The sequence below is a fragment of the Lipotes vexillifer genome, unplaced genomic scaffold (assembly GCF_000442215.2).
Source record: "Lipotes vexillifer unplaced genomic scaffold, Lipotes_vexillifer_v1.1 scaffold1329, whole genome shotgun sequence".
NCBI lineage: Eukaryota > Metazoa > Chordata > Mammalia > Artiodactyla > Lipotidae > Lipotes > Lipotes vexillifer.
In genome coordinates, this window is record NW_006797566.1 from 1497354 (window position 1) to 1511607 (window position 14254).

The 14254-nt window shown below is 40.7% G+C and overlaps 1 protein-coding gene across 1 annotated transcript; it reads left to right on the forward strand.

Annotated features, from left to right (window-relative positions):
• The first annotated feature begins 3643 nt into the window (after nt 1–3643).
• Nucleotides 3644–11176, forward strand: SSMEM1 (serine rich single-pass membrane protein 1). Its single transcript, XM_007469714.1, is given in 3 exon segments — nt 3644–3841; nt 9030–9084; nt 10680–11176. Coding segments are annotated over 3 exon segments (750 nt in total).
• Nucleotides 11177–14254: the final 3078 nt, after the last annotated feature.

A 14254-nucleotide genomic window follows, 5' to 3' on the forward strand; every position in this document is an offset into this window, starting at 1 on the left:
GCATCTACTTTTCCTCATCTTCAAATGTCTTTCCTAACTTTTTCTAACTTTAATAGTATATGAAAAAGGAACCCTAAATTACAGCTTCATTGGCACCACATTGTAATCAACAGAGAACTGGCTGTTTCCTTCAGAGAATAATTTAACACTTACAATAAAGAAAAATATCTTATTTTGTAATTTAAGGGTTAGTGGTTATGTTTGCAATTACGCCCTGTTGTGTTTTTGGAATATGTCACAAGGACTAGGCCAAGGGCTATAAGAAATTCAAAATACCAAGTTTTGGGAGAAAGTATTCCAAATAAGATATGTCATTACTCTCCTTCCACATGCTCGTGCATAAGTCATTAACTGCCTATGATCTTTATTTAACAACTCTGCACACGACCGACACACGCCAGAGATCTCTGATTCGTGTTGCTGATAAAATATAAGGATTTAAGTTTGAGAAGGGAGAGTACTCATGGTGTGAAGGGGATCCGGGTGAGTTGGGGAGAGTGCGCAGTTTTGGTCCACATTAGGATTTATTATTTCCTCTATTTTCCTAGGCCTCATCTCTTGCAGACAAGTGTTAAGACTTGTTCCAGATATATGGAGTCGTATCCCACAGAGTAAGAGCAGTACCCTTCCCGCCACCCTGCCCCCGAGTCAACACTACCCAAGGCGGAGAGCTTCCCTCCCTGGCTCTAGCAGCACAAACTTTACGGCTTCTTTCCTCCCTTCCACCACGGGTAGTGGGAGGTCTGGCCACACTCCCCTTTGGCTGAACCCTCGGCAGGTCCGCACGCACGTTAACTCCCACGGCCCGCGTCGACTCAAGAGTCCAAACACCACAGATGACCCCGAAAACGCACCGCGTTCTTCGCCCGCAAACGGCTGGCTCGCGCCACTCTCCACTGCACATGCGCGAAGCCAAGCATTAAGGCGAAAGCGACCGGCTTGTGGAGCTAGTTACAGGAAGAACGAGACTCTCTCTTCTCGCGAGAAGAGGGGAGTGGGGGAGGGATAGGGGCTAGGAGCGTTACCAGGGAAACGGCCGTTGGATTTGTGGCGCCTGCTCAGGTGAGGGGAGGAAGCTGAGCAGCAAAAATTCAGACCAGGTTCTGATCCCGCAGTAAAAAGTAATAAGTGTAAGAAGCTGAATTTCTATATACTAATATAACTTTAGCTTCCTTAGGGCGCTTATGGACACATTTTTTTGGTTGTTTGCGGTACGCGAGCCTCTCACTGGTGTGGCCTCTTCCGTTGCGGAGCACAGGCTCCGGACGCGCAGGCTCAGCGGCCATGGCTCACGGGCCCAGCCGCTCCGCGGCATGTGGTATCTTCCCGGACCGGGGCACGAACCCGCGTCACCTGCATCGGCAGGCAGATTTTCAACCACTGCGCCACCAGGGAAGCCCTATGGACACATTTTAAAGTAGATTTTATTAAGCAGGGTGGCCAAGTGTAGGATACAGAGGACTTGGTGATGGGTCCAGACACCATCAGCAATGACAAAGCATTTCTCATACCTCTGTGTTAAAAAAAAAAAAAAAAAATTAAGTGTTCTGACCCGATGTAAATTCTAAAATATCCGTGTAACGAGGGTGCAGCAGTAACAAGAAAAACCAAATTGTTTTGTTAAAGTTTAGTGGTTTTGAGGGGTTTTTTCCTAAAAAAACCACTTTACTTTTCCTGCATATTCTTTGGAAGAATTTCTAATCCTGAGGAAAAGGTTCATCAGGGAGTTCAGTTTGCTTTTATCTAACAAATGCAAACGCCCACAATGTGCCGCTGAGCCGCGCGAGGATGTGAAAATAAAATCTTCCCTGGTTACCACTTGGAGGAGCTTAACCCGGGGGAGGCCGGTAGGTTCACTAGAAAGGCAGGTGAGGTGGGGCGCAGTGAGCCCCGAGGAGTCGCGGCGGGCCCAGCCCTGGATCCCCGCAAGCTTCCTGGGGGAGGCGACGAGGGCCTAAAGCAGACCGGCATGGTCCAGGATGCGTGCGCAGGGTCTGGAGACTTGCTCGTGGGGATGCAAAGTGTGCCTCTAATAAAAACATCATGCCGTGTCATAATAAGCTAACGGATTGTTACATCTTGTACGTCCCAGTGACCAAAATTTTTTCCTAAAATGCTCCTAAGGTCCAATAGAAGAAAATGAAGTTTCCACGTGGTATTGCATGTTAATGAAAATCTGCAGGTATGCTGTGCTCTTAAAGATCTAACCAATTTTTTTGAAGTGGAGTTTTTATACTTTTTAGATTGCCTTAGCAGCAATGGTGTTTTGCTCTAGTTTTAGATATAGAGATGAACTAACTTGAAAATTGTGCAAATATAGAGTCAAAATTAGAATACGAGTTTCCTCCCCAACCCATGTCTGACTCTTTCGTAAGCAGAAATTGTGCATGTTTGATGTAATTCACAACAGGTACATCTATGTTTTCCCTCTTAATGTAATCTATGAATTACTATGCATTTATTCAAGGCTTAAAAAGGAACATGACTACTACCTAAATTAGATGTATTGTTGGCATTATGTATTAGTTTACTAGTGTTGCCATAGCAAAATACCACAGACTGCGTGGCTTAAACCACAGAAATTAATTTTTTCACAGTTGTAGAGGTTGAAACTCTGAGATCAAGGTGCCAGCAGGATTGGTTTCTCCTGAGCCTTGTGTCTTTTGGCTTGCAGATGGCCCCTTTCTCTCTGTGTCCTCACATGGCCTTTTTTTCCTGTGTTTGCACATCCCTTATGTCTCTTCCTTTTCTCATAAGAACAAGAGTCATTTTGGATTAGGTCCCCATCCTTATGACTTCATTTAACCTTAATTACCTCTTTAAAGTCCCTATCTCCAGTTATAGCCAAATTGGGGCTTGGGGCTTCAACATAGGCATTTTGGGGAACACAATTCAGTCAATAATACATTAGAACTCTGTATGTTAATTTACAATGATATGATATATATCAAAGAGACTGAAAAAAATGGATACCTCAGAGACTTAGATTTTAAAGACATTAAAGTACTTCCCTGGTGGTCCCTGGTGGTCTGTGCTTCCAGTGCAGGGGGCATGGGTTCGATCCCTGGTCGGGCAAGTTCTGCATGCCATGTGGTACAGCCAAAAAAAAAAAAAAAAAGACATTAAAATACTGTATTTATTTATTTATTTATTTTGCAGTACGCGGGCCTCTCACTGCTGTGGCCTCTCCCGTTGCGGAGCACAGGCTCGGGACGCGCAGGCTCAGCGGCCATGGCTCACGGGCCCAGCCGCTCCGCGGCATGTGGGATGTTCCCGGACCAGGGCACGAACCCGTGTCCCCTGCATCGGCAGGCGGACTCTCAACCACTGCGCCACCAGGGAAGCCCTAAAATACTGTATTTAAAGAAAATACTGTGTATACAAGTTTCAGGACAAAAAAAAGATTATGGCAGAATGCACCATATTGAGATATGGGGCATATACCTTAAACTTTCATAGAAGTGATTTAGACAGATCTTCCAAAAACTTAGTAATCCAAGAAATGTTTGTCAGTTCCTGTCATAGTTACTGAAGAATATGTCATAATAGGTTGTCAAGGAAGTTGTCGTACACATGGAGTGAAGTACTTCCCAGTCTTCTTCATCCCTTTGAGCGTGTTTTATTTTCAAAGCAAGAAGCCATCATGGGAGACCTTTTTTCTTTATTTTGGGAGGTGGATCCTCCCCCCATACCTACAAGTTTTACCATTCCAAATCAAGATTATGAATGCCAGAAGGGTGACTCTTGTGAGACAATAGGGATCTTCCTGCTTTGGTATTTTGTCATTATATTGGTCTTCTCCCAACCATTATATTGGTTCTTCTTTCGGGCTTCTGTCTGGGTAGGATATCTTTTTTCATTTTAAATAATATATTTATACTAGGGGATTTTCCATAAAATAAATTTATTTTACATTGGTGAAACTACTTTCTAAAAGTTTGTCTTCTAGTTTTAAAAATAATGCAGTATCATTCTAGAGAACCCAAGAATATAGAAAAGGATGAAGAAGAAAATTTAAACGACTGTAATCCTATTTCCTAGAGATAACCACTGTTAACATTTTGGAGTATGTTCTTCTAGTTTTTTTCTTTTTCTGTATCACAGTATATCTCTCTTCATCTGTCTGTCTTTGATCTTAGATGGTTGGCATTATATTTTATATATTTTTATAACCTGCTTTTTTAAACTTAATATTATATTGTAATCATTCCTCAAATTATATTTACATAGCAGCACTCTTAACGACTACATAATTTTGTCTTATGGTTGCACCATAACAAATCTGCAATTTTGAGATATTTAGGTTGTTCTCAGTTTGTCCAAATGCTAAGTAATACTGGGATAAACTTCCCTACTGGTTAATGACCTCCATATTCCTTTTGTAGCTGTGTAATTCTAATCAAAGATACAGAAGTTGTCATATTTATAGGATACATGTTGTAGGATTTGGGGTTTTTAGAATGAGGCATTACATTCTCCACGTAGAAAAAGATACAGAACTAAACTAAACAGAGCTAACGTCACCACTCTAGACCACCTACTAGGGGAAAAAATGCCATCCTAAGGAGTGAGATAGCCCACTTAATCAGGGCTGTGATGCTCCCACATATTATGAGTAACTGAGGTCTTATAAATCGCTGATGTGGAATCCTTGCTGACCATTAATACCAGGCCGATGACTCATAAAACCACCACTGGGTTTCCCTGGTGGCGCAGTGGTTGAGAGTCCACCTGCCGATGCAGGGGACACAGGTTCGTGCCCCAGTCCGGGAAGATCCCACATCCCGCGGAGCGGCTGGGCCCGTGAGCCATGGCTGTTGAGCCTGCGCGTCCCGAGCCTGTGCTCCACAACGGGAGAGGCCACAGCAGTGAGAGCCCGCGTACCGCAAAAAAAAACTCAAAAAATAAAACCACCACCATTTAGCATTACAGCCAGAGCACTAGGCTGGCAATGATCAGCTAGGCTGAATGCTGTTATCAGCTCTAGATGGAGAGGAGGCTTGTTATGTCTATGCCAGCTGGATTCCGTTGTAATAATCAAAGACTTCCCCTCATCACCTCCTCCCCCTAAAAAGAAGTTTCATCTAAAGTCTAAATGCTTAAGATAGATACTTTGCCAAAAGAATATTTAGAATAGTGATAGCTTATACATGTCTTAGACTCCCTAGCTAAGTACATTGGATTTGTCTAGCCTGGCAAGAAAAGCTACTTTAGAAAATTAACAAAAAATTGAAATTGATTCTTGGCAATTTCATCATGAAGACCCCCTTGAGAGGTCTAAGTTCTTTCTCTGCTCCCTTGCTTGCATCAGCTTTTGGAGTCATAGAGCCCTGAGCTTCAAGGACCTCAAGAGAGCTTATGGTCCAGACTCCTGCTTGTAGGCAAGTAAGATATCAGTATCTATCCTTTGTTTTTTTATTGATAAAGCCCAAAGAAATTAAGTGACTTGTCCAATGTCATGTGAGTGGTTATGACAGAGAGGAGAATAGGCCCAGGTTTCCTGCCATATCATGTGTTTGTTTCATAGCATAGTTGAAATGTTGAATTATATCTATTCAGTGCTGATTAAAACCTTAATTATCTTAGAGGTTTTGTCTTTCACTTTGTACCCTTATGGCAACTATAATCCACTCAACTCCTTCTTCTAAAGGGTCCCAGATTTGAAATCTGAGAACCACATGAGAGCTAGTCAAAAAGGATGGAATTTTCCCTTCACTTTGAACTTCATTTTCTCTGCTAAATTATGAACATTTATTTACAAACCTTGAAGTAATGGTAAAAGCGTGATGGAAATGTGGTGGTAATTATCCTCAAACATGAAGCACACTGATTTCCTCTGGATTTGCCACTATCTAAGATGCATGTACCCTTTTGCTCTCAGAGATTATATATACTATATTTAGTTTATATATATTTTTAGTGTTTGTTCAGACAGCTAGTGCTAGAATTTTTCCAAACAAAACCAGTCCAGGCTCTTCTTTTTGCATATGTGGAAACTGAGCTTAGGAGGTGTTAAGTGGCTTGGTAAAATCACAATGGAAGAAAGGCAGAGCCATAGCCCAGAACTCACCACTGTCCTACCCTACACTTCAGGGCAGGCACTTCTGCTGTTTTCACTCAGCTGAGTCACACACAAAGACACTTAATAAAATGCTTTTGGTAACCACAGTTCATATGATTCCACTTAGCTTGATGTAAAATCTTTCTTTTGATTTTGTGATTACATTTTGATTTGACATCAAATATGGAAGCTTTCCATGAAAAAGATATAAACCTAATAAGTGTTTTAAAACACTTTCCCCCCGAATTACAAAAGTACCCATTATAGAAAATGTGGACATTATAGGAAAGTAGAAAAAATGAAATAAAAACCACTCCAGACTATATAGAAATAATCAACTACTGTTAACTTTTTAAGGTTCATAAACTTCTAATATTTTAATAATCATCTCTATGCATTTTAAATTTAAAATAAGGCCACCCAAAAACATTTTTAAAAAACAGGTATCTTAAAAGAGGATTTCACTGAAAGCTTTCAGAGAATGATTTCAGTAACCCAAAAAGCAAAGAGGTACCTCGTTAGAGAAACTTGCCTACCATTGTGGAGATCAGGTATTAAGAAAGGAATGGACCAAAGATCTTAGATTGCAGTTATGAATAACCAAGTGTGGTACTTTTCAACCCAGAGGCAGTATGACTTTCTACATAAATTTATTTTTTCCCTAATTGTAGACAATTTGAAGAATTAGAAGGAAAAAAATCAGTTTCAACACTCAAAGCCACTTCATCCCTTAGTCTTTTTCTTTTCATATTTTTAGCTAACTTGCGATCATACGGCATTTATAAATTTGCATCTTGATTTTTAACTTAATATTATAACATTTATTTCCTCATGTTAGAACATACTTTTATTATACTTTTTACAACTATATATTGTATGATTACATCATAATTTATTTAACCATTGCCTCCTTTTTAGAAAATTAATATATTTATTTTTGGATGCATTGTGTCTTCATTGCTGCGCGTAGGCTTTAGTTGCGGTGAGCAGGGGCTACTCTTTGTTGCGGTGTGTGGGCTTATCACTGCAGTGGCTTCTCTTGTTGTGGAGCACAGGCTCTAGGCATGAGAGCTTCAGTAGTTGTGGTGCACAGGCTCAGTAGTTGTGGCACGTAGGCTTTGTTGCTCCACAGCATGTGGGATCTTCCCAGACCAGGAATCGAACCCTTGTCCCCTGCATTGGCAGGCGGACTCTTAACCACTGTGCCACCTGGGAAGTCTGAGCCTACTTTTGAGTTTTGTATTTATATTACCCTAATTACATTGGGATAAATATTTCTATACATAAAACTTTCTCTCTTTTGGAGTTTATTTCCCAGTGATAGATTCCCAGAATTATTATGTGCCAAAAGTGTTATGAGTATTTCTAACATACTTGATATATTTTGAAAGAGTTGCTTTGTATGTGTATCTTTTAGCAAAACCGTTTTTAGCATCAAAAAGTGGGACACGTGAAAAATGGGACAAATATATTTATGGAATATTGGGGCAGAATATTTGAAATTGGAAGTATTCAAAGAAATCAATTTCTTCTAGTTGCCATATTCACAGGTAATATATTATGGTTGCATTGTGGAGGAAAGTTTCGGAAGGATTTAGGAGATATAAGTCTATGAATTCATATAAAGATCTTAAAGAATTATCATAACATGACCTGATAAAATGTCCTTTAAAAAGTAAAGGGACTTCCCTGGCGGTCCAGTGGTTAAGACTCCGTGCTTCTACTGCAAGGGGTGTGGGTTTGATCCCTGGTCGGGGAATTAAGATCCCACAAGCTGTACATTATGGCCAAAAAAAAAAAAAAAGTAATTTAGAACTAATCCTAGTACTATCATACCTGTTTTTAAATGACATTTAAACGATATTTCTCTATAAAATCAGTGAGTAGAAGAAAACTTTGTAACTAATAGCTTCTCATCAGTATTATTCTCTCTCAATCTTTGTTCCATTTTGCTGGGTTCAAAACATTTTGGTAGGGCTTCCCTGGTGGCGCAGTGGTTGAGAATCTGCCTGCTAATGCAGGGGACACGGGTTCGAGCCCTGGTCTGGGAAGATCCCACATGCCGCGGAGCAACTGGGCCCGTGAGCCACAACTACTGAGCCTGCGCGTCTGGAGCCTGTGCTCCGCAACAAGAGAGGCCCCAACAGTGAGAGGCCCGCGCACCGTGATGAAGAGTGGCCCTCGCTTGCCACAACTGGAGAAAGCCCTCGCACAGAAACGAAGACCCAACACAGCCCAAAATAAAAAGCAAAGTTAATTAATTAAAAAAAAAATTTCCTCATTCTGACTTCTTAAAAAAAAAAAGTATCATGGTATATGGCTAGACTCTTTAAACTTGGAAAACATTATCAGACCTTGTCTTTCCTTAGAAAAATATTCCATTAGAAACATTCTGTTTCATTATTTATATGGTCTAGTGCAAGAAGCTGCAGGATTAAAATGGCAGATCGCAGAGTATTTCATATTCCTTTCATTTTTCAATCTACATAAAAGAGGAACATAAAAGCCAGAAAGTTCCTATTTTTATGACATAGGAAAGGTCACTTCTTATCAGTCATTTTGAGGATCAAGCTAATCTGTCTCAGGTGATAATCCTATACTCTTACCACTCTGATGGGTTATGTGTGCCGATAGTATTGGAGATGATCTAAGACCCTTGCATAGCAGGAGATTTTTGGATTGAAGAAATAATTGCTGAGTGTGTCTTTAGCTACTAGTAAAATATAGCTCAGGTAAAAAAAAAAAAAAAAAAAAAATTTTGGTAGATCCTGCTATCAAAGCATGGTCTTCTTAATGGGCAGCAGAAGTAGGATCACAATAATAGGAACTCAGTAAGTATTTATTGAACTGCACTGTTTAAAATTAGACATTGTCAAAGGGCCCAAGGCAATAGTGTTTCTTAACAAGTAAATACGAGGGAAAAACAACCAACTGAGATCACTATTACTAATCGATATTTCTGAAACAGATGTCTGAGAAGAAGAAGAATGAAGACAATGGGACAAGCAGTTCGCTAAGTAAAGGTGAGAGCCAGTGCATATTTGATATTGGACTATGATGAGAGAAATATGTGTTGTGTGTGGAAAGCAAACAACAGAGGTAAATAGCCAAGAGTGTTATAGGGCCTCCCCAGACCTGTGGTGGCCCACTGGATGAACACCTTGCTTTGGTGCAGAAGGACTGCTTAGCTACTTCAGCAAAGCTGCTAGAGGCTATAAATTACTGGTAGGTAGAGCTCAAGCTGTCTTTTCATTCCTCAGCATTCTCCCGTCACACAGCTTGCCTTTCACACACGTTTATTGCTAATGTTACCACAGAACTATGAGCTATATATGACATCTTTTTCAATAACCTATAAATAGTGGTGTGCTGATAAATGTCTAACAACTGGCTCTCCAAAAATGTGTGTATATATCATTTAAAAGATTTTGCTAACATAAAGGATGTATATCAGACAATTTACAAATAATAAAACATATAATACACTTTATGGTAAATTCCATATAGGCCACTGATTCTCACAAAATACTTTCTTTGATTATAGCCTTAGCCAAACTATAGCTGCAATAGATGAATGAGTGTAGTTCTAATATGCATGTTATTGATACTTTCCTTTAAGTTAAGGAGTAAGATGAAAGAAACAGAAAGATGTATGTTGGAACTGAACTTGGTTGTTAATGATGTGTGTGACATCTTTGTTGAGCTGGATAATAGTTTTAGAATACTCTGGAAGAATATTTCCTCATTTTTGGGTGCTATTCACAATATAGCGGCTATAGGCATGACACCTTTAAATGTAATCTATGTCAGTAACATGTTCTCCATTACTTTAAGTCTAGACAATCAAGAAAACCATAAATGAAGACCTGATTCTTAGTGCTTGTTGATTTTTATCCCACCAAAACTAATTTCAGGTTACCAACATGATGTCACTGAACATAGGAGTTAGGAAGAGATGCACAGTAGCACATCATTGCATAGTATTTCTGATATCCAGAGACAACAGACATAAATAGTAGCTTCAAGAGCAAACCTCACAATAAAATCTAGTAAAATAATTTAGGAAGTGATGAGTTTTGAGTATTTATTACATTTATTTGTAACAAATTGATTTAGTGGTAAGTTTATACAATTTAATTTTTACCAATAACTGTGTTTAACAGCCATCTTGCAAAATTCCTGAAAGTTTATCAGTTCTTGTGAACTGGCTGGTGTGAGCCAACTCCAGCACACCAGTGTATAAAGAGAAGATCCTTTTTAGTTTTCTGCTACCCAAATCACATTCATATAAACGCATCTTTAAGCCGTCAAGGCAAAGGTAAAAAGGTCCTTCTCTGGAAAAGTTTGGAGACCTTTCCTTTGATATTATATCAAGGGTCCATGAAACTTCAAAAGTAATAGGTCAAGCATCTATCTGACCCTTTTGGTTTTTAGCAGTTTTGGTATGGTACTGGAAAATGAAGTCAGCTGCCAACACTTGCAAATGAGTGGGGAAAAGTGGTGGCTTGGCAAATGGCAGCAAAGAGTGAGCCCACACCATAGGCTTCCTTTTTAGGTAAGATGAGATTATAGTAACCAGCAATGTGCCTAACTTGTTGATTTGTTTCATTGTTGTTAGCAAGCAAAGATACTTCCTATAAGCGGCAAAACAAAGATGGTGCCTGGGATTCTTTGCAAATGATGACAAAACCAAAGCAGAACCAACTTCCTCTTGTAACTGACTCAGAAGTGGCTTTGGTCAATGCATATCTTGAACAAAGACGAGCGAGGCACCATTCTGAATTCAGCCGGGTGTATCAGACACAACCTGACAGTGATACTACTGAGTGTGAGAGTGAAGTATCTAACTCGGGAGCCTCCTCTTGGAAGGAGAGTGAAAGTGAACACCACCAATCACCAGCCAGTATTAAGAAGAGAAAAATAGCTCAGAGGCAAAGGAATATGGGAAGTTGCCAAATCAGGGAAAGGCCCTGCCTCCACTGCAAAGCCATGAGAACCAATGAATGGCTGACCCGCCATTTCCTTCAAAACGCTTCAGTAACAACCCCAATGAAGGGAGATATTCAAGAATGAAATTCTGGACCTGGTATTAACATAAAATTCAGTAAATTTTGAATTTTATCTAGTCCTTACCTTACTTGAAGCCAAATGAAAGAGATGAATAAAACACAAAAAATGACCAGAGCTCTAGGTGAGGAGGCTTTTACAATAAAGTCTCTCTACTAACAACAAAATGCAAGAGATAAAATTTCAGATAGGGCTTCCCTGGTGGCACAGTGGTTGAGAGTCCGCCTGTCGATGCAGGGGACACGGGTTCGTGCCCCGGTCTGGGAGGATCCCACATGCCGCGGAGCGGCTGGGCCTGTGAACCATGGCCGCTGGGCCTGCGCATCCCGAGCCTGTGCTCCGCAACGGGAGAGGCCACAACAGTGAGAGGCCTGCGTACCGCAAAAAAAACCAAAAAACCAGATAATTCTTTGTCCAAAAACAGACCAGTGAATTTGTTTATGGCACCATTGGAACATCAAAGATCTGTATCCACTGTGATTTTTTTATTCAGAAGAGCACAAGACAGATAATTTATGCCTTGAGTGTATGTATTTTGTTTATATCTGTAACACAAATAAGGAACCTCTTTGAAAATATATTTATGTTTAGAAACTATTTAAATTTATTCATATGTTTTGATTATCTGATTGACTGAATGAATTAGGTAATGTTGGTTGGAATAGAATTGGCTCATATTCTCCAGATCCATATTTACAGGTGGCTCTACCTGAGCTGTATTTTTTTTTTTTTTTTGGCTGTGAGGCTGTGGGATCTTAGTTCCCCCATCAGGGATTGAACCCAGGCCCTTGGCAGTGAGAGCGTGGAGTCCTAACCACTGGACCGCCAGGGAATTCCCTACCTAAGCTGTATTGATGCACATGTGTCAGCTTGGGGCTGGTGAGGAGGAGCTGGAATGAGACCGGATTCCTAGAGTAGACCAGAAGGACAGCTGGGCCCTGGGCTGTCTGTGGTTATTGTCCAAAGGTCATGACAAGTATTAAAGAAAAAATTATTCTGACATGTGTTAAAATGATAAGGAAGACTTTATTCAAGACTATTTGTAATAGGGGTCCAGTCTATTGCAACTGGGGAGAGAAATCAAGCTCAACTCCAAATACAGCAAGTTCAAGTGGGGATTTATAACCAAGGAGCAGGGTAAGGGTGTCAGTGGATGGAAAATTACTAAGAGGAGCCATCAAGGGTAGGGGGATTTCTACTAAATTGACCTGGCATGATTCTTGCTAAAGGCAGACCAAGGACTTACACAGCAAAGGTAGAGGATGAGGAACTTGATCAGATGTCAAGGGTGCTCAGATATCAAGGGTGGGGGACTGTCACTAAACTTACTTAGCAGAATTCTTGCTAAAACTGGACTGGGCAGCCAAAGACAGGATGAGCGCCAAGGTTGAGATCTGGATGAGAAGAGGGCTCAGAGGAGCCTAACTCAAATTTGTCAAAGAAAGAGTCTTTATTGAAAGTTAGCCGCAATCCAGACATAGTTGGGGCTGAGTTTTCCAGTTAGGCCCAGTGGTGGGGAATTCAAGCAGGCCTAGTAGATGGGTGGCTATTCTGGAGGATGGCAGAAACCCAAGTGGGATATAAAACAAGGCCCAGATCCCAGAGAAGAGGGCTGACAAGGACAAGATAAGCAGCAGGGGCTCTGTGCTGGAGTTCAAAGAAGGACTTAAGTGTTAGGGACGAATTTGGATACTACATTGATAAAGACTGCAGCTTAATACTAAGAACTGAGCCTTTTATGGGGTAGGGAGAAATACAACAGAGCTATGACTGTGGGCTTGGGAGTTACTCCTGATAATTTCAAGTTCCTTAACTAACGGCAACAAAGAGACCCAGGAGGCAATGTGGAAGTCCCAGCCATTGGAACTAGGCCGCTAGAATCCAGGACATGGGGTGACATTTCTGAGCTTATTTGTGGAGACTGTCTTATTCAGATTTCCTCAGGATTGGAACAGGTCTGAGGCTGCAAGTGAAAAGAGGACAACTTCAGGTTTTGACTCAAGCATCAACCTTTTCCACAAAGACTTCCTTTACTTCTTGATTTTACCCTCCTCCACTTTGTCCCCTCAGGCAGAACTCACTGTGCCCTCCCTTATGCTCCAGTGTACCTTGAAAAGTTCTCTGTCTCAGCACCCTTAACATTTTAATCCATGTATTTGTTTGTATATGTATATATATCTCCACCCTTAAAGATAGAGTCCATGACTTATCTGTATCTCTGTGACCCAGCACAGGGCCAGAAAACATGGCAGATAAATAATGCAGTTCAATCAATATGCAGAGGGATTCATGAATGCAAAAGGGAGGAGCTGAGGAAAGCAGAGGCAGAGAAAGCAGGGCAGGGGCCAATATCTAAAGTTTAGTGAATGATTCTGATATTTCTAACTTTATATGATCAAGATGCTTGTTATCTTGTTTATTTAAATAGCACCAAAACAAAACCCAAATACCAAAAGCCAAAAACACAAACTCAAAATATAGTAGTAAGTTGCAGGGGCAGGATTTAGACCAAGTCATCTGACTTCAGAGTTTGGGCTCTTAATTACTGTGATCTTAGCCATTATTCTCTGAAGATGGAAAAATCCTGATTTCAAGGTAAGTCAGTTGCCACCTCCCACACAGCCATAAGTGATATCCAAGCTGATATAATCTCATCAGGAAGAGGAAGACAATGACTGTATTCTAGATAACAGAGTAGATGGGTCCATGCCCCAAATGTGTTGCTTGTGGATCTAAAATATAAGCAATGAACTATTATCCGAAAAGTCATGTATGTCAAAGACTACTACTTTTCATGGTCTCATCTATGGGGCTAGCACAGGTCAGAGTTGGGGGGTGTGAGATAGCTGTCCACTGGAAGAAGGAATCATGGATGAGTTAAACCAGGGGCTATAAATATGAAGGGATTAATTAGGGTAATTTGTAAGTACTTAATCGAAAAACAGACCAAACACAGCTGGGAGGACAGCCAAAGCCAAAGAGAGAAATACACTGAATCAGAGGAATAAAACAAGGGCATTGTAAGATGAGGAGCAAAAGCATGGCCAGGCTCATTGGAACTGAATTAATGAGCAAGGTACAGAACACGTAAAGTGGGAGATAGTTCGTGAAACTAGGGCTGCAAAC